The sequence below is a fragment of the Alligator sinensis genome, unplaced genomic scaffold (genome assembly GCF_000455745.1).
Source record: "Alligator sinensis unplaced genomic scaffold, ASM45574v1 scaffold1100_1, whole genome shotgun sequence".
In the NCBI taxonomy this organism is placed as follows: domain Eukaryota; kingdom Metazoa; phylum Chordata; order Crocodylia; family Alligatoridae; genus Alligator; species Alligator sinensis.
In genome coordinates, this window is record NW_005843109.1 from 305900 (window position 1) to 327223 (window position 21324).

At 46.1% G+C, this 21324-nt stretch overlaps 1 protein-coding gene across 2 annotated transcripts in view; it reads left to right on the forward strand.

The window, feature by feature from the left end:
• The first annotated feature begins 13081 nt into the window (after window positions 1-13081).
• The window catches only part of LOC102371439 (huntingtin-interacting protein 1-like), a 36533-nt gene continuing 28290 nt past the window's right edge, over window positions 13082-21324 (forward strand). For both annotated transcript variants that reach the window (XM_006037408.3, XM_025193851.1), the window contains exon 1: window positions 13082-13743. In XM_006037408.3, the coding sequence (XP_006037470.2) occupies window positions 13726-13743 (18 nt within the window). In that variant the 5' untranslated portion in view covers window positions 13082-13725. The remainder of the gene's footprint in view (window positions 13744-21324) is intronic.

Genomic DNA, 21324 nt, shown 5'->3' on the forward strand with positions numbered 1-21324 from the left:
GAGCCCTGGCTCTTGCTTGCCCATGGAGTCCTGGGACCTGTGCGGCAGGGCATTGGGAAGGCAGCTGGCTCCAGTGTGGGGCTTCCTCCAGTGCTGTGCATGTGGGAACTTCACGTGCGCCGCACATAGCCCCCACGGTACAGGTGGGCCGGTAGGCTATGCTCCTCGCCCTCATGTGCAGCACTGGCTGTAGCTGCACACTGCCAGGCACCAGCGCCTGGAGGCAGCAGGGGCTATGTGGCATATGGGGGAGTGTATGGGGGTCCTCACATCCACACACTGCCCCCAAAACCCCTCACATAGACACACACCCCACAACATACCCTATACCCCCCACACACAGCCACACCCCCTCACAAACCCCCCATACACACATACCCCAACCATCACTATACACAGATGCACACTCTCCCCCACACCCCACCATATGCAACTCCCCACACCCTACCATACACACACCCCCAACGATACCCCCCACACACAATATACACGAGTAAGACTTGTTTCTTAGTTATTATGGAATCCCCACTATATACAGTATACCAACACAAATCATGACAGATCTTTTTGTAATAAAATTAAAATATGATATAGTAGGTGATTGACTTCTAGTATATGATTTGGGGTTTTTTTCCTGGTTCCAAGGTGGCAATTCTCCCTCCGAGCATCCCACGACCTGGCCCAGCTGGGGCCCCGTTCACTCCTGCCTCTGCTCCACTCCCTCCTTCAATGTGGGGGCCTCAATCTACCCCCCCAAGCCCCTTCCCCTTCACAGAGTAGACTGATACTTGTCTGCCAGTGATGGGCAGTGATCCACACGCAGGGCTGTGATCCTGGCTGCGTGTGCACCCTTCCCCACCCCTGCAGCAGTCTCCCAGAACCCATGGCAGGGCTGCCCTGCAGCCCTACCTGCTGCCCCGCATTTGCGGGAGCTACACCCCATTAACTCCAGCCTTCTGCCAGCTATGCATGTGGCCCAAAGTTATTCCACTCCAGGTAAGGATTCTCTCTGATCCATTTACACTAAGATGTAGCCATTCTAGGCAATGCCTTAGTGAAAACACCCTGCCTGCCCCTGCTGGTCCAGATTGGGCCTATTACCACCCCCCACCCCACCACCGCTGATCCCCAATCACTGCTACCCTTCCCCCCAGTTACTTGTGGCTGCTTGCAGTGGGGGAGCAGGCAGAGTAGGGTTAATCTGCCTGCCTGGCAGCTGTCCCAGAAGAGCAGCAGCAGTGGCAGCTGGCTGGCCAGGCAGTTTAACCCTTTCCTGCCTGTTTCCTTGGGGCAGACAGCACAGGCAGTTCCAAGTAAGTAATGCTCTGGGGGTGGTGGGTGGTGGGCTGGGAAAGGGTATCAGGGAGCCCTGGGAACACAGGGGAGTCCTGAAATAGGTGGAGAAGGGACAGATTCTTCCCTTCCAGTTCTCCATGCCCTTGCTGGCATTAAGTGTGACTGCTCCAAACTCAAACTCGTATTAACACCAATCAACATTTGTGTGGCTCACCATGTAAGATGTAGCAAGGCCCTAAAAAAAAGAAGGCACTTATACAAGCGTTAACAAGTGTTAGCCAAAGCCATAGATAGCACAAGGGTGCTCCGCCTCCAACCTGTGGATCAAATGTGGCCAACAGAACCTTGGAATACAGCCTGCGGGGCTCCCCATGGGTTGAGAAATTTGGTGGCAGGGGGGCAGCAGCAGTGCTGCTTCCATTCATTGTTGCCAAAATCCTAAACTCTGGGGAGGGTTGGAGCCGGGCCATGAGCTCCCCACCCAGCACAGCCAGATCAGGGCTGGGCCATGCCCCCCTTTCCTCTGTATTGCCAAGTTGAGGCCAGGCTGTGCCCCCTTCTCCCTGCAGGGCTGGTTCCCCACCCCTGGCCAGCTAGTGCAGGGCCAGCCCATGCACCCTTCTTCTTCCCTCCCTCCACCTCCTCCCCTGCACTGCAGGGCCAGGCCATACCCTCTTTCTTCTATCTGGCCAGGTGGAGGTGGGCCCACGCCCCCTTCATCCCACAAGGTTGGTCCATTCCCCCTTCTCCTCAATGAGGCTGGGTTGGGCTTGGGCCAGGCCCCCTTCCCCTGCATAGCTAGATTTGGGCTGGGCCAAGCCTGCCCTGGGTGCCAAATTGGGTCCACTTGCTTGATCTGGCTCATGGAGGGATTGGGAACTACTCATCTGGACCATCAGCCAAACAGGTTGGGCACCACTGCCATAGCAGATTCAGCAGCCTGTGTCAGTGGCCCAACCACAAGCAAACTTCTGTGTGAAGCCCATGCTAAGGGAAAGCAAGCTCCACTCTAAATTACATATGCCAGCATCTGCTTTTTGAACAAGATCCTTGGTCTGTACAGACTTTTATAATACAGGATGCAATATAAAGAAAGTTCAAGGAAACAGAGCAGGGGAGGACCCTGGAATAAGGAGAGGAGCGGAGTTGATAAGCTGGCTAACAGGGTGGTTCAGGGTATGTGAAAATTGCCAGCTGCAAGATGGAGAACAAGCTATTGTGCACTGCATTGGCATAGTTTGTTTTGTGTTATGCCTGAGGCCTGTGCAGTAACTATAAAATTGCATTGAAAGTATAGTACCATAAGGAACATGTAACAGGGTGCCCAAAAACCCTGTCACTTTGTGGGGTGGAGAGCCACGGCTGCATGAGAACAGGGGCAGAATGGTGGTGAAGAGAAAGTTGCCCAGGAGGGCAACAATGCAGTTAGAGAGTTTTGGGAGAGGTCTGGGAAGGCTCGGAGAGAGCCGACTAAAACCGATTGGCATGGTGCGAATGGAGAACAGCAAGTGAGAACGGAGAGAGTAATTACCATGGCGTTTGACGAAGACAAGTGGGGTTCATGGAACGAGGCTCTGGCCACCTAGAAGGGAAAATCAAAGATTATTAGTGAGTGAGTGTAACTCTCGGCACAGTTCACCACCAGAACTGTGGGGACTATAGCGGGATGCATTAATGACTTGTGCCCCTGGTGCCTGGGGGGGCACGGCAGCGGCAGGAGCACAGCGGCGGTGGTGGGAGCGCGGCGGCAGTAAGCAGGGCAGCTTCTGCAGATGCCACTGGTTCTGTTAGCAGCGGGGGGGTGGCGAGCACCAACCAAGGGCTGGCAACTACCTGCAGCTGCTGCCAGCGGTGGTGGCCAGTAGGGATCTTGGGGATCACAGACAGCCCACCCCCTTTTTGTAGGGGTGCACCGCCATGCTCAGGGGGTGCACATGCACCCATGTGCACCCTCTATGCATGGAGATCCAGGCAAGTTTATGTTTGTCAGATGGGGATGGGGGAACCAATAAAACCTATGATTGTTTAAGTTCAGTATCTGATAGGGCTGTGCAAAACAGCACCATTTCGTTTCAACTTCCATTTCGCCATTTCGAAGGGACAGTGTTTCATTTTGCTGTTTTGAAGCACTGATCCATTTCATTTCATCAAAACTGTTTTGCTGTTTCAATGTTGTTTTGATGCGTTTCGACGTTTCGCCCATAGGCTATAATGGGGGATCATGAAAATACCTAGAACTTTGTCACTTCTTGCCTGATTTTGATGAAAATTACAGGGATTGTACCCCCCCCCCCTTCTGAGGGCATGAAGCCTGCCAAGTTTCAAGATTTTTGTGAAACTGCACCTTGAACTGTTCAAAGCAAAACTTGTGTCACTCTTGCTGCCAGTGGCAGCATGGTGTCATCCCACATGCAGAACCAGGGGCCCACTCCCCCGGGAGAAGTTGGGCACAGCCTGCAGCCCTCCTGGGGGCCACGGACCCCTGGATCTGCATGCGGGATGACAGCAGGCTGCCGCTGCTGGCTGGGGCCAGTGCCAGCAGTGGGTTCTTCCTGGCACTTGGCACAGGCTACGCCAAGCAGACTCAGGTGCTGGTACCTGGCCCGGGCCCCAGCTGACAGCGGCATCATGCTGTTATCTGCATGCTCCGCAACTGGTGAGTGTGGAGCCTTAAAAAAAAAGCCCCGCACTCAATGGCTCTGGCAACGGTGACTGGGGCCTCTGGGGGTTCGTGGGAGAGCCCCCGCCTGCAGCACAGGGCAGTGGGGATTGCCACCCCCCATCTGGCACTCATGCAGCAGCTGTCCCATGGCATAGTTGCAGCATGGCATGGCAGGGTGCCATGCTCTCCTATAGCTGGGGCGGATCCACCTGTCAGCCGGAGCTCCCAGTTCTCTGATCATTCCCCCAGCTCTTCCTGGGGGGCGCAGCCCCCGGATCTGCATGCAGGGTTTCAGCAGGCTGCTGCTGCAAGCTGGGGAAATAGGCCAGAGCTGCCACCATCCCCAGCTGACATCAGCAGCCTGCTGTTATCCCACATCATCCAGGGGCCCATTCCCCCCAGGAAGAGCTGGGGGAAAAATCAGAGAGCTGGGGGAGTGTTCAGGTCCCTGAACATTTCCCCAGTCCCCATTCGGATTTTCTCAGCCCCCGGTTCAATTCCCCAGCTCTCTGATCATCCCCCCAGCTCCCCCTGGGGGGTGCAGGCCCCCGGATCTGTGCGCTGGGTTTCAGCAGGCTGCCGCTGCAGGCTGGGGCCAGTGACAGCACCGCAGTCTTCCCGGTACTTGGCACAGGCTGTGCTGACTGGCTGCTGCTGGCCCTAGCCTGCAGCAGCAGCCGGCTGAAACCCTGCGCACAGATTGGGAGCCTGTGCCCCCTGGGAAGAGCTGGGGAAATGATCAGAGAGTTGGGGGAAGCAATCAGAGAGCTGGAGGATTGAAGTGGGAGCTGGGGAATCGAACCGGGAACTAGAGGTCAATATCAGAACAGTCCTTCCCCCGCTCTCCCCCCTCCCTCTCCCTAGTTTCTGTTTAGCTGCAAGCAAGTCCAGCTTCAAAACTCGAAATGTTTCGAAACTTTCTAAATGTTTTGAGTACCCTTGTTTTGTTTCAAAGCTGTTTTGTTTCAATTTCGCTGTTTCGAGCTTGAAATGCATCAAAACAGCTTCAAAACAAAACACCCGTTGAAATTTCGCACAGCCCTACTATCTGAGCACACTTGGTATTTCTCTGTCGGGAGTAATCTTTTGAATTTCTCCCATCAAAGGCACAGCAGGCGAGTCCCCGACCAGTACATTTTGACTTCCCAGGTGGTTTGATTGCCTTTTCTACCTGAGTCTTTGTCAGTACCTCATTTCCATGATTTGTCCTTCATCCCCTCCCTTCCACCATGCACTTTTTTTTTAAACACTGAGAAACCTACACTCTCTAACACCCTTATCTTTTCTTTTCACTGCTCCCTTTACACCATGTGCTGACTCTCCCACATCATTCCTAGTTTCAGTGTACCTCATTTTATGATCTTCCTGATTCATGCAAATCTAACATAATGCCATTTAATCTAACATAATGCCATTTAACTAAAATTTCTTTTCCCCCTTTTCTGTTGCCTCTTGTCTTTTTATCATTTAATATCAGAGATTCTGAAATAGCTTCCATCCTGAGATGTTGTATGGATTTTAATTTCTAAACATTTTCCTTTAGAATATTTTTCAAACTAACTCCCTTATGTTTTCAGAATCCTTCTCCTTGAAATTTCAACTCCTCATGTAAGTCAAAGTGGGCATCCAGGGGGTACATATGCAGTGTGCTTATCTACCACAGGCCCTCGTCCTTCTCCAGCCTTTTGACCTGTTTACTATTTAGCTGGTTTGGGCCTCCTGCAATCATATCATATTGTCATTATGATCTGGTGAGGAGTTCTTTCACCTAATGTTGGGACACTCTTGTTAAAGTGAGAATCTGACTGAGGAATACATTGGCAACAGACTGTCAGAACAGGTTTTGACATGAACACAGTTGTTCTCCCCTATAAACTGAATAGAAAGTAGGACTCCCCAAACTAATAAAAAGAATACCATTCAAGATGAGACTTCTTGACCTGGCCTTTTGGTGTGTTGTTTTGTTGTTGTTTTTCTGTCTTAGAAGAAGGCATAGAAAAAAAAGATCATGAGAACATGATCTATGAGAACAGACCTCTCACTCTCTTCTGAGTGTTTGCTTCCCACTGACTTCCATACACCAATCACAAACTCATGCAGGTATAAGGGTTGAAAAATCTTCTCAAGTCAGCAGTGTTATTACCAACAGGCCAGAGGGAGAGTTCAAAAGGCAGAAGCAAAGTTTACTTCCCTGGACTTCTAATGTGCTAGATGAGTTTTGAAGCACCTTTCAAGCCCCAAACGGACCTACACATTGCCAGAGAGCTGCCAGGAAAACACTTGGCTCAAACAGCCTGTCAGGGTATTAGGTGTATTGGGTAGGTGCTTAGTTTTGTATCTTCTCATTGAATGTGCTGATTTTGCATTGAGAGCTGAAATGGTGGATTAGCATGTACATGTCTCTTAAGTTCAGATCAGGGCTGGCAGCTACTCATGGTAGCCGTTGCGGTAACCCAGTGGGTGATGTGAGGAATGTTTGGTGACTGACAATGGTCTTGCACTCCTGCATTCAGAACCCAGCCATATGAGTTTCCCTGCTTCCTTCTCCCTCCACAGAATTCTTCTGTCACTCTAAAAGCTGAAGTAGATTTATTTGCCTGTTCAGCTCAGCATGTAACTCATGTGCAATCCTTGTTTTGAAAAATAAGGTTAACAAAACTTATCCCACTTAATTCATTACAAAATGCAGTGTGAGGGCTTCCCCCTGGGTGACATTGAGAGATTAAACCACAGACCTGCAAAGCAAAAAGCATGAGCTGCTGTAGGTTGAGCTAATGAGGCAAGGTTCTATGGCTAACACCTCCAGAGTGGGCATAGACCTTCAACATACACTGACAGTAGTTTGTGATTGAATCACTCATTGACAGCCACCGGTCTCAAAAGACCATGGAGATTGTACCTTTGGTTACTGGGTACCACCACAGCTTCTTGAGTGGTTGAGGAGTTCAATGCATGACAAACAGACCCTTCGGCAAGTTGCATGCACTGACTGGTTGAGTCTGTCCCAGCATACCAACTACCATCTCATCTTGCCTACCTCTGATACCTCTTCTCTATCTCATCATTGACCCGCTCCATCTCGAAGCAACATAGGCCCTGCTTCGTGGCAGTTTTCCACTCACAACAGTCCGAAGTGATTGATTCTCAGCATTGTCCATCGATGTACAGCTTCTGAAGGTTTTTCTTGCAGACATCAACAAAACAGAGTTTAGGGCATCCAAGTTGACATTTGCCAGTGCCAACTTACCGTACAGTGTGTCCTTGGGGATTCAGCCACCACACATACGATTCACATGTCCTAACCAATGGAGGCATCTGTCTCAGAAGCATGAACATACTGGGCATCTTGGCCCCTTCCAGAACAGCAGAGTTTGAGATTTTTTTCACTCCATGTTATGCCCAGGATACGGCAGAGATATCAAAGATGGAAACTTCAGTTTTCTTTCTTCCATGGCATAAGGACCCAACATTTTGCTGCCATATGATAGCTAAGTACGTAAGTGCTGTAGATGGACATCTTTGTTTATGAGTGAGTGCTCTGTTTTTCCAAACTCTCTTTTGAAGTTTAGCCATGGCATTGCTTGCCTTGTCAATAAAAGTGTCAATTTTGGCTTTCAAGCCAAGATTTTTGTGAGACACCGGCGCTCAAGTAAGTGAATTTTTCAACCACTTCCAGGCTTTCATCATTTATTCTAACCTCAGGAGAACAGTCAACTTGTTGACCCATGACTACTGTCTTTAGGCTAAAGGTCAGACAGAAATCATCATAAGCATCAGAAAAGAGATCCATTAGACTTTTCAGTCCTGCTTCTGAATTGCTGTGTTGTTGGCGAAGAGCATTTCACAGACAAGAACTCAGGTTTTTGTTTTTTGCTTTGAGACAAGTGAGGTTAAGGATTTTCCCATCAGATCTGGTCCAAAGGTATATTCCTTCTGAAGAGCCACTGAATGCATATTTGACTAGGACAGTGAAGAAAATCCCAAAAAGTATTGGAGCTAGGACACAGCCCTGTTTGACACCACTCTTGATTTCAAATTCTTCCAAACATGACCCATTGAACTGCACTGTTCTACACCTACCAATGTGAAAGGACTTGATGATGCTCAGAAGCTTAGGGGGGCAGCCAGTCTTCAGGATTTAGAACAAACCATTTCTACTGACAAGATCAAAAGCTTTGATGAGATCAACAAATGCGATGTACAGAGATTTCCTTTGTTTATAGCGCTTTTCTTATAACTGTCTCAAGGAGAATATCAGATCTGTCATGGACTTACCGGACCTGAAACTACATTGAGACTCAGGGTAGACTGTCCACGAGAGTCTGCAGTCTTAGCAGGGTAACTTTGGCGAACAGCTTCCCAATGATGCAAAGTAAGGCTTTATACCTCAATAGTTATTGCAGTTGCTCATATCACCTTTGTTTTGTACAGAGTGACTATGCTTGCATCCTGCATATATTGAGGAATTTCACCTTCTGTCCAACACATACATATTAATTCGTGCAGATGGAGGAGGACGAATTTCCTGCATTTAATATTTTCAGCCAGTATGCATTCCGCCCCTGGTGCTTTATCGTAAACAAGCTGATCAATGGCTTTTTCTACTTCATCTACAGTAGGGTCATGGTCAAGTGCTGTCAGGGTTGAGAGGTCTTCAAGTATGTTAAGAGCAGAGTCAGGGAAAGTGGAGTGAGTGAGTAATGTTCAACTCATCCATCCATCTGCTTATTGTGGTCATTAAGATGAATTCTCATTGAACCAATCATTTGAGATGCGATGCACGGTATCCCAAGAGTCCAAGGCAGTTGGATAGATGGCTCCTTTGAGCTGAACCCATTTCTCCTCAGTAGTATTACACAGCTTAAGAGATGGTAGAGCCCGGAGAGAGTTTTGATGAATTGAGATGATGTGTCTTCAGCTTTCAGTCATGTGGCATTTATTTGTAGTAAGGAGTGTTCTTGCTCTTGCACAATTTCCTGGGCTACAATTTGACCTTAGTGCATTCGGTATCACAGTCAGCACTCTGATAGGATAGCATGGTGATTACATCATGGAATTCTCGTGAGTGGGTAATAATCAGGTCAAGTTGATGCCAGTGTCCAGATCATGCGTGGTGCCAAGATACTTTTTGTTGAAGTTTCACATTGAAGAAATAAATTGTTATACATAGCTCATTGCATGAACGCAACTTGAGCAAACATCTGTTTTCATTCATTTTGCCAACACCATTGGTGCCCAAACAGTGAGGCCAGGCAGCGTGCTCAGCACCAACCCTTGCACTGAAGTCTCCAAGCAGGAGGATTCTTTTCATTAGGTGAAATATTACTGATTAAGGCACTAAGCTTGTCGTGAAAGTGGTCCTTTGATTTGAATGAAGCAGTGAGATTTGAAGCGTATGAACATAAGAGAGTGACAAGACCAGAGGGAGTAGTGAGTTGAAGCACCATTAATCTTTTGGGGCCTTTGTTTGGATGTTCTGTTGCAAACAGCCGTTTAGTTTTGACTGCAAAGCCAACACCATACTCTCTGATTTCTTTGGGCTGATTACCACACCAGAAAAAGGTGTAGTTCTTCTCTTTCATAGAGAAGATTCATATCTATCTTCCACCCGGTGAGGTCTGTATGATGTGGCTAGGCTATAGCTTTGTCAAAAAACATTTGGGCAGGTTGTCTTTTAATTGAGCCTTTTGGTTATATTGCTTTTTAAGGGGTCTAAATGTCTGAGTTCATAGCAGAGTTCGCATTAAAACATGGCAACAAAGCTGAGTTCTTATTCTTATTGCATGCCACAGCCTCCTGGAACTTCACTATAGCAATGGTAGGGACAGAGCTTGGATCATCCTGCTCCAAAAGTATGGGCCAAATTAATCTGAAAAAGAACTGTGGCAATGTGTGCATGAGACACTGACTGCACAGTTATTACTGTCCAGTCATTTAGTACTTGTTTAAATATATATAAATTATATAAATTATATATAATTTTATTTTAAAAGATATTTTGTCCTGATTGTGTGTGTTTGCATTGTACATGTACAATAATGCTTATCATACATGTACTATAAGCTTTTCACAAGGTGTGTGCTTTAAAATAGAACCCTGAATAAAATACAGCAAAACAACTGGCTGTGTCATTGTTTGCCTGTAGTTACATAAAATTTCAAGTGAAAGTCTTTGTGGTTTTCAGCTGCAATATGTAAAAAAACAAACAGGTATAGTTTTGGAGAAAAATAGACAAGTTGTTTTATTGACAAGAATAACTCAGAAGCATAAAAGAGAATCAAGGAAATATTTACACTTTTTAAATCAAAGTGGCCAACTCCAGGCTGGTGCCAGTGCCCACTTGGCTTTACCATACACACATCATTTGTTCCCTTTTCATAGTGTCATATAAATAACTAGTCTTATGATATCCTTCAAAGCTGTGGTTAGCATGGGCCCTCTGACTAACCAGGATGATGATGCAAGAGGCACAACACTGCTGTGCTTTTGGCAGATCCAGTCAGGAATATCTTGCATGTGTTTGTTGGGTCCACTGTTATTTGTGTCCTGTTAGATGCAGTTTTCAGCATAGTGTCACACTAGTTGCATAGTGTCACATCGGTAAGAGGCAGCACAGACAAAACTATCTCCTCCTTTTGTAATGATGTGCTGTACCTTATTATAGTGGCAAGCTAGTCCTTTTTGTCTGTGTCCTTTCCCATCTCAAGTTCTCCCAGAGTCATAGTGAGGACATTTGAGGAGAGAAAGGTTTGATCTGTAATAATGTAGCTGCCTTTTGCACCTGAGCCAGGTATAATGCCAGCAAAAGTGGAATTAAAACAACTCCATTTGGTGTTCCTCTGTTACTGCAACTCAATTAACTTAGGTATCACAATGTGTAATTTTTGTTTCACTTCCTTGCCAAAACTTACACTTCAAAGGACAGAGCTTAACAAAAGCAACTTAGTCATGGATTGGTTGCAGAGCAAACTGTCCTCATACTGCAGCTATTTTTTAATTAAAATCCTGTAGTATGGTATATATTGTAACCATGTTTATGTATTCAGGTTATTATCTGCTTCTCAAGTATGACTGAGTTGTGTTCACAAGTGTGTTGTTTCACAGCCCAACTGTGTCAGCACTTTTGTGCCTTTCCCATTGCAGAATTGTTTATACAATTGTGTGTTCTAGTAAAAACTGAACACTTCTCTCAAATGTATTGTCCTCAGAAGCTTTACACTTGTAGCAGTTCTGCAAAATTGATACAGAATTATACAATTCAGGTAGTGTGGAAGTTCTTAAATTAGTTTAAGAGTCTTCAAAAAGTTGTGTCATAGAGTTTCAAATAATGCAACTAGTTAAACTGCTGTAACTATGAATGTAAATTAGCCCCAACTGGCTCTAGGGTTTTCCATTAATGCCTCAAGAATCATATGTGCAGCTTTGAATGGCACTTGGCAAAACAACAAGCACAACCTTATGGATGATATTATCTTCTTATGAAGTAGATTGGGGTATACAGCCTGGTTGCAATGAACTTTTGCACCCTTTCTATGAAGGAGAGCTGTGAAGCAGTTCAGCTAATACCTTTTGGTTGAGCTGTTATATTTTGGTACCAAAACTGGAGCCACATTGCCCTTTAACTGAACTGGAGGTATGCAGGTGGTAGTAACAAATCCTGAAGCTAGAGAACATGGTGACATTGGAAGTGTCATCTTTCAAATGAGACATAAAACCAAGGGCCTCAACACCTGAGGACACCCAAGGATCTTGTGGTTCTTGTCACCAAGGTGTAGGGATGAGGAATTAAAACTTGAGTGTCCAGGCAGACTCAACTGGGGTGATTTATATTCTATTTTCCTAGGTTCTTTCTAGGCTATTTGTTAGATTTGTCTGTGGTGCACAGAACAACCAGGAATAAGTTTTATCTGCATGGCATCGCTGTAGAAGGGAAGGATGGTAGGAGTAATAACTTTCCACTCTTCAAAAAAGGGATGATGTGGAATGCAGAGTCTAAGTAACCTTCCTGCAGGCAGCAAGTGCCAGAGCTGCGAACAGACCTTAGAGTTTGTGCTTCTCAGCCCAAAGTCATAACCCCAAGGACCTTTATTTTTCTCTTTCCTCCTCAACAAGATCATCTTTCCTTCTGTTTTGCTAAATGATTAATATTGAACGGCTGCTCTTTCTCCTCACCCCTCTGTCATGCTCCCCAAAGGTGTGGCTTTATTTCAGCAATGTGTTGTTTTTCTCTCATCTACTTTCGGTCTGTTTTTAGGGCATTTTTGAAAAGCACAGTAAAAATGCTTTTCAGGTCTCAGGGTGCCATATTAATGCTGGTGGGGGGGAAGAAGGAGATGTCGTGTTCCTTGTTCTGTTAGTGCATTCCCCTCATCTGTCTGCACTGCCTGCTACACTGAAGGAGACACCCTTCAATCTGAAATGTAGTGTGAGGAATGTGCACTCAGTCAGTGTGCTGTGTAAGGAATTTAGAGCTGTATCCACAGCCCAATTGCTTCTTTGTTCCAGCTGTTTGATTGATATTTAAATAATGTATGGCAACATTTGAAAGTGTGATACTACTCGAACACCGGGCACAGCTTGGTTTTTTTATGTTCCCCTGGAAGGTATTTCATGAAGCATCCTGCACTAGACAGACCTTTGATTGTTGGCTCTTATCAAGGCAGGATGTCCAGGCCATTTGCAAAAATACAGAAGTGGAGTCCAGTGTGTTCTGATAACGGCCAATCAGTGCACAGGGAATGCTGGAGCTGTAATCTCTCTGCCCTCTAGGGGCAGCCCCTTCTCTGCGCTGCTCATTGGCATTCTTTTCTCCTTTCACGTATGTTTTTGACCAAGAAAACGCTTGACCAAAAACATTTTGGAGCTCACAACTCAGGGGAATTTCATTTAGTAAAACCTGAGGTAGTTTTGCTATAAAGACATTGCTAAGCCTTACAGGCTTACTCCTGGGCAGATGGGTCTGTAGTAGGGGGAAAGCATCTGTGCAGAAGGGGAGACCAAATCTATCCCACTTTCTCAAGAGCCCTGCCTCCACTTCCTGAGTCTCATTTGTCAGTAGTCCGAAATTACACATGCTCGCTCGCTCGCTCTCTCTTGCGCCCTCTCTCTCGCACACAACCGGCTCTCTGAATAGAAGCTCCATCCTTCTGGCTGGGAGAGAGGAGCTCCTTTTGTTATTCAGATCACACACTCCAGCCTGTGGCTGAGTGCAGCAGGCAGGCTTCAGCCACTGGATTCTTTTCTCGTCCTCCTGATCTCAGCAGATCATCCCCCGCAACCTGGCAGCCAGCTAATTTCTCTCATCCTTGCCAAAGGGGTCCTGCCGTCTCTGGACTCGCGTGCTCTCTTTCCTTTTCTCTCTCTCTCTCTCCTCCCCCCCCCTCCCTTTCTGTCTCTTCCTCTCTTCCACCCCCCCCCGCCCCCCGTCCCTGTGCCCACCCGCTGAAGCTTTATTACCCTTTACTTTGCTTTGCTTTCATCAGAACCTTCCAGTTCCATTCTGCCTCTTTTCTAAGCGGTCCCCAATCTCCAAGCTGGCCCCACTTTCAGCCCCTTCTGTCTCCTTTTTCTGCCCCAGCATTTTCATTCCAACAGTGCTTGCTGATTTGCAGCGATGCCAGCAAGGAATTGTTAGAACCATATACTGAGCCAGAGTATTGAGTACTGGGGGAGAAGGGTTCTTTCATCCTGGATATTGTGATCTTCCAGCTTCAGAATTTCTGAGCAGGCCCTTTCCTCAAGTGGGGAGTCAGGAGCAGACTTCGGCCATGGAGGTGGGCAAGATGGTAAGTGAACAGCTGCTTTTAATGCACGTTTCGAGGCACAGCATCCCTTTATCATGGGCTGGGTTTGTTCACTGAGCTCATTTTTAATCCCCTTTTTCTGAATTGAGATGTTGGAACACCCAGCATTTTGGATTGTTTCTCCCTTTAGTTCACATTTATTTTGTTTTGTCATCATCCTTCATTCCTGACCTTTTTAACCCCTGTTGCATGTGCTTATGCTTGAGGCAAACTCTAAAGACTGATATTGTTAGGGCATGCAAGGGAAGAAGGGGAGAGGCTCTAAGGGGAAGGCGCAGGAGTTTGCGCACAGGTCATCCAAGTATGTTTCAAGTGCCAGTTCAGTGTCAGTGCTATGTTCTGGGACCTTTAATCAAGCAAAATTCCTTTTCATTGGATTAATTTGAAGTTTTGGTTAATTAAACACCCTGAAATTTGGTTCCTGGTCTTTTAATAATTCAAGGAAAAAAACAATTTATTTTTTGCATTTTATTGTACAAGACATGGTGCTTTTTGCAATTGGATGTTGTTTTAAGATCAGCCCTCAAATGAGGGTCTCATTGTGTTTGAGTTTCTGCTGTTCCACCCAATTCAAGCAGAATACTAGGTGTTAGGATTCACCCTTGTCTGCCCATTTAACCTTGTTTTTCTCCTGTTGTCCAGTTCGCTTAATTCAGGTTGTTTGCTAGGGATTCAAGGTTCCATGTATGATACATCTGGGAGCTCTTTATGCACGTTCTGTGCTTTGCAGGGAGATTTCTGAGTATAATGGAAGAGTATTTGAGTATAATGGTTTCTGCCTTTTGTCCAGAGCAAAAGGAAGTGCTGGATGTAAAGTCTTTCTGCTATAAGGTGGATTTGGTGATTAATGAGCCAGCTGGCAGGTTTGATTAATACACTGACCTTTCATCTTGGAAAAGAAGGCTTTCATCTGAACAGTGAATGGGTCCCTCGGGAGTTGAAGTGGCAGGGACCAGTGTAGGTTGGGACCCAGATGCAGTGGCAGAGCCAAGTAGATAAAGGGGAAGCTTGCACAGTGTGCATTCTGTGCAGGTCTTGTTCTTGGTCATTTTCATTTTTAAGATGATAAAAATCTAAATAAAGATCTCTGAAAAAAGAAAGGGCTGGCTTCAGTATTTCTGGGGGCCAGGCTGCTGGCCTCTAGTATCCTAATGTGACCACCTCAGTAGTGTTGAAGCTCTTAAGTTACTGGCTTTTATCAATTCCCAGGTATTCTGCTAGATAGTGCTTGATATACCTTAAATCAACCAGGCATGGGATATGAATGCTCCTTGAATTTTTTCACATCCACTTAATGTATTGGGGACCCTTTTTCTTTTAGGAAGATATGACTCCTTTACTTCTCACTAGGAGTTTGGGGGCAGGAGTTTGACAAAAACTCCTGTAGCTAAATCAGTAGTCTACATGTCAGTGTACTGGATTAGCTGTCAAGTCTTTTCATCTGTGAGACCTTCTCAACCTGCAATATATCTGGATTCAGGCTTAGGATCAGCTTAATTCAGAAACATGCTGATAACCCAAATAAATGAGGGATGTTCGTTTTGAGAGGAAGACTGTGGTTGTTTGGTTGATATTTAAATAATGTATAGCAGCATTTGAAGGTATGGCATTATTCAAATACCAAGCATAGCTTGATTTGTATGTTCCCCTGGAAGGTATTTCATAAAGCATCAGGCAGACTATACAGTTGGTAAAAATGTATGACTTGTCATCCAAAGGGCAAGTTTCATCCTGAGTTCAGTGACCAGGAAGGACTGAAATATCAGTTCCTTTCTCAGCAGTATTTTCTTTTGACGTCTCTTTTCTCCTTTGGAAATGGGATTCTTTTGTACAGAGATGTTAAGGAGTTTCCAGTCCCACTCTTTTTCAGTAGTTCACACCCCCAACCTGGGAGACAGAGACAGAATAACTAGCTCCCGTTGTGTCCTGCAAGCACCAAGAATGCCCAAATGCTTGCTTTTGTTCAGTAGAAGCAGACTCCAGCTGCTGGTGTGATAAAGTACTGGGAATGCTTTGAAAGCTGAGGGAGGGTCTTTATAAGCACTGAGCCTAGAAAATGAAGGGGACCAGTACCCTTCCTTCCTGCAAACATAGATGAAGTGTAGAAATGTAGATATAAGGCTCTTAGTTTATGAAATCTCCACATAAAATAAGGAACCTGGCTAATGTGCCTGGATAAAGCATCTGGCCACACTGCTGAACTAGCTCTGCAACATGGGGCACCAGCATAACTGATTGGATGCTAGTGATGTCATACCCACATCAATTATTAAATAATAAGACCAGTGAGTGCTTTTCTGGGGCAACAGCTGCTATAAAGAAGTGCACTAATGGCTCAGGATGCACTGCCTTGGAATGTCCTGGCTTGTGATCATCAGAAATAAGTGACTGGTCCTTGCTTTGTCTTTTCTGACTTGTTTCAGAGGTTGCAGCGTTCCTTTGTATGTTTAAAGCTGTGGTGGGTAAGTGCAATACTAGTGATATTCAGTGCTGTGCAAACATTAAGAAGTGGGACTTTGCACACCACTGTAAATGTAATATTCACTTATCCCATTTGACAGGTAAAGAACTGAGATATAGATGTTGGCTGATTTTTCTGGGTGGAGCACCCAACTCTGTGTGGTTTTGTCTTTCTTTCACCTATGCCCCCTCTTAGCCTCCTTTTTTAAGTCTGGGACCCATGAAATGTGTGGCCATGTCCTTTCTGCTACTTCTTGTGATGTTACCCCAATAGAAGGATGACATTTGATACACAGGAATACTTTTGACAACTCAAAAGATCTAGGATTTGGAAAGGGGGTCCTGCTCAAAATTAAGCAATAATATATATAAACCTAGTATTTTTTTCTTTTCACTGGGAGGTGAATTCCCCTTCCATTTCAAAGACATCATGGAAGACTCCAACAAGAGAAATATGACCAGATCTTGAAACTGCCATCCCTATCCAGCAGACCTCTTTCCTTCATCAAATTTCCAGATCTCCTTTTGTGTGCTGGTACTGCAATCGGATCACCAAGTTACTTGGTTTGTAGGTTGTTAGCCAGTTCACTTCTCCAGAGATTTGTTTTGGCCCAACAAATCTTGTTTTGAAAAGATGTTTAAGACAAGCTGTAGAAATGCAATAATGTTACTTGTGGGAACTCAGTTTTATTCTGGATGTCATTTTATTTCTGGGATGTTGCTGGTCACCAGAAGACTGTCTAGTGGAGCTAGTAGCTTCCTATGTTCCTGTAGTAAGTAGCCACTCTTCCTGTAGCTATGAGGGAAAGGTTTTGAAGGGTTGTCACATACTGATTCATCCATACCACTGCTGCTGTGCTTTATGCAAAGAAGGCACATTGGCCCCTTAAAGTTCTCTTACCCCCCCTTGTGCAATCTCCCCTAGTCTCTATTACAGACTCTCAGCTGGCATCTCTAATGACTGTTTCTTCAACTTGAAGCATCAGTTAAATTTGAGTCTTTTAGGACTGAAAATTCTTAGACTGTCATTAATAAGGACATGGTTTTGTAAACTCCTCTTACATTTTTTTGCCTGGACAGTGCTTGGGGCCTGGAGCTGGAATACATGGTTGCAGGGCCTTGGCAGGGAGCAGGATGGAGCTACGCATGGCTCGTTCAGGAGGCAGTGGGAGGCTGGCTCCCCACCACTGTGTGCAAGGGAGACATGGGGGGCTCCCTGCCCTGCTGCCCTTCCCCCAGGGCCTCCACAGCCCAAACCATCCTATACAATTCCAGTGTGGGACCTGGCACAGCAGGGCAGGGCAGGGCAGAGAAGCTCAATGCTGGCGCTGTAAGCTGAGCACTGCCATGGCCATGCCCCCCCTGCCCACCTGGCAGCAGCTAGAGGCACAAGTCTGTGTCAGTGCTCCTGCTGCTGCTGAGCGGGCAGGGGGCACTTTGCCATGGTGGCACTTGGCTTGTGGCAGTGGCATCAAGCTTCCCTTCCCCATTTTGCCCTGCCATGCCAGGTCCCACCCACTGGGCTGCAGAGGCCCCAGGGAAGGGCAGGAAGGTGGAAAGCCTAAGTCCACAGCGGGTAGCCCGCACCCATCCCCCCCACCCCCCACAGGCTCCACTCTGGCCATGCTGCCAGTGAGGGAGGGGGAGCTGGGCTCCACTCTCCGCTCCACCACAACAGTCGTTGTCTCCCACGGGTAGCAGCTGAGGCTCAGGTGCTGCTGCAGTGGGCAGGGGCCTGCAGACCTGGGTCCCTGGCTCTGTGGCCCTGGCAGCTGGGCCCCCCCCCCGCCCCATCAGGGCAGAGGGTTGTGGGTGAGGAGTGAGAGACTAGCAGGGCCAAGGGCCTGTGGGTGGCAAGTGAGGGGCAGGTTCTGAACGGCTGTGGTTGGGGAGTGAGGGGCACCAGCAGGGGTGGAGGGGCTGCTGGTGGGGAGTGATGGATTTGGGGGTTTTTAATCAGAGAATTTGCAGTTTTTAAACAGAGAAAACCGGGATCCCTGCTGATAACAACCAGCCACTGCCTCAAGTAATCCTCCAGCTTTTACTATCACCACTCCCACTAGAATTCCCCCTTCTTACTGAGGTTGCTGGTAAATGCTCCTAAGCCAGATTTCCTTTAGCCTCTTCTACTTCTTCCTTGACTGTCAAAAGCAGCAGAGAGGTCAGTCATACTTTCTTTCTGAAAATTGTTTCCTCTCTCAGCCTTTTTGGAGCTTTTTCATCAATCAAGTCTTTTATTTCAACATGATGAACTGCAAGCCAACTTCACAGGGAGATAAGAAGTTTGGTTCCTCATACCTACAGATTTTGTGATACACTGTGTCTATAATTCCATATGGATTCCCCTCTCTAGGACAAACAGAGAGAGAGAGAAGGTTTTTTATACCCTTGTTCCTGAATTCCTCCAAGGAGGGAGAGACACGCTGTTAATAATTCCATGGCTCACAATGCAGACTTTATAGGTCTTACCTAGAGGTTTATAGGAGGAAGTGTACACACAGAAATCCTGTTACTGTTAAGTAACCTTTTTACTGATAAAATCTTGAGACCTCATCCCACTGGTTTCACATGGTTACAGTAATATTTTCTGTAATAGTCATTATTACCAATCATACGGTAGAAGTACAGTTCTGTTTCATGGTTTGTGATTCTCGTACCTTGTCTTGCCTTTTTCATTAAGATGTATGGTGACAATAGGTCAAACATGATATTAACCTTAAGTCAATGATCTCTTTCTGAGTTATGTGAGATGGAATCTGAAACCAATGATATTTTCTCTGCAGTCCATAGTAACCCCTTCTTGGTTTTCAGCTGCCTGACTACAAGATTTCTTCTTGTGATACCCACAAGTTGTTTGTTCTGGAGGCCTTTTCCTAGATATGTTTAAAATCCAGTGAATGTCTGTGTTATGCTGCCCACCTACTCTTGCAGTGTTTTTAAGGTTTTTATTAAGCTCTGTTGAGCTTGCTTGCACTTATTGCTCTTGAGCATATGTTTGCAGATCCATACACACACACACACACACACACACAGGATGTAGGATTTGCTCCAACTGAATCTGGCCTTGCATTTCCTTCTCACCCCTCACCTTCTAGCCAGGTATTCTTGAACACTTGCAGCTGATTTGGGGAGCCTCTTGTCCCTGCTGACAGAAACTGGAAGTGTAACCTAAAGCATCAGCAGAGCTACCAGAAGCTGGAGAACACAAGCATGCTATCAGCTGAGCCCCACACACTCCAGCATGTCTGCTTTCATGTCATGATTTCTTTCAGGAAGCTAATGGAGGTGGATAGTATCCTTCCTGTGGTGGGGAACATCACTAGGATCAAGAGCTGTTAAAGCCCAAATGTTTTGCCTTGCTGGGTCAGGTTACTTGGCCTCTCCTTTCTTGCCCTAGCACCTGCATTAGATACTTTATAGGCCGCACTTTTTGACAGGAGGCACTGTTTTGATGTCAGAGATTTTTATCTTGATTGTTTATACAGCCCTTTCCAGTCCCCAATTTGTCTTTCTCCTTTTTCCTTTCTCTGTTGAGATCTACCAAAATCAAGACCTTAGTAACACTAGTAGCAATAACTGTCTTCTCTTGTCTTCCTCTCATCAGAGAGTGCTCTATCTGTCTCTGCAGCTTTAAATATTGAGGCAAGGCTCAAACTGGGACAGCTCAGCAGTTCAGCATTTTATTCTCCAGAATATACATTTTCATTTGAAAAGTAAGTCACTGTTCTTCACAGATGTGAGCCAAGCACCAACTGATGAAGCAATATTTCAGCATGTCTGGAACTCCAGGCAGAAAATAAGTTCTGAAGGAAGCAGGATTGCCCTATGCATCCAAATCAAGGATTACATTTGCAGCTGAGACTGACTGCCTAAATGAGGAAAGGGATGATCCTCTTGGGAAGAACTGCATGGATCTGCTATCTGTATCTAGTATCTGCTATCTCTGATACACAGAACTCAGTTTGCAAGTGGAATTGGGAAGAATCTTTTTATTTGTGTCCAAATTGAACCCCTGGCTGGGAGAGGCTTCAGCATTAGGTGTGTCTGGTACAGTCTAATATCCAGGGATGAACTGTGGGTAGGTAGCTTGTTGTTTCCCCTTTCCTTCTCTCTTCCAGGAAGAATTAAGGCTCAGCTGAGACGTTCTCAGTTTTCTTCATCCTCATTGGGCAACGGTATGTGTCACCTGCCTCTGTGTGGTCTGCTGTGGCTTCATTTCCTTTGTGTTTGCGCTGTGTACAAACCAGGGTGGTTCTCTTTTCTTGGTGCTACTATATACGGTCATACGGGCTGTGAGGCTGTCCTGCTTTATAAGAGTCTCCTCCAGACATTCCTTTGAGACAAGAGCTGCAGGCAGAGTGGAAAAACTGAATCTGCCAGAGGATGCAGGGGGGCACCCCCTCTTCTTACCGTAAGAGCACTCCACTCCTAAGTGTGATGTTAATTATTCCAATCATTATCCAGGATAGATTGTTTTTTGTTTTTCCGGGGGGGTTAGCACTGGGTGGAAGAAACCCTTTCTGAGACTGTACAATTGGACAGCTGCCTGAATATGCATGATTTGTCTTTGGCTATTCATTGGCAATTTACATATTTAAAGAGAGAAACTTAAATTGAATAACTTGCGGTTGATGCTTTTTAAAGAGACCAGTGCCTCCAGCCCTACTCTTTCATGGGAGAAATGCCCCTTATAGAATCAGAAAAATATACCTAGAAGGGACCTCCATAGGTCATCTAGTCTAGCCCCTACCTGAGGCATGATCATATTCCTTTCCAAACCATCCTATACAAATCTATTGTCTAACTTATTAGTAAAACTACACAGTCAAACCTGACACAAAACTGAAGATGTAACACCCTAACCTGCCACAGGTGAAGCAAGGATACCACTGTGGCTACTATCCTGCTGCTGTAAAGGTTGTTAACATATGCACAAGAGATCTCAGGAAGAGGACCACGTTACCAAGTACAGAAGAAGGCAACTCTTCCCACCCCCTGTCCATATCGGTTTGACTGTGGGGTAAAATTCCTCCCTGCCTCCAAATATGGCGATTGGCCTGACCTGAGTGAAAGTGAAGACCCTTTAGTCCCGGCCCCTAAGTC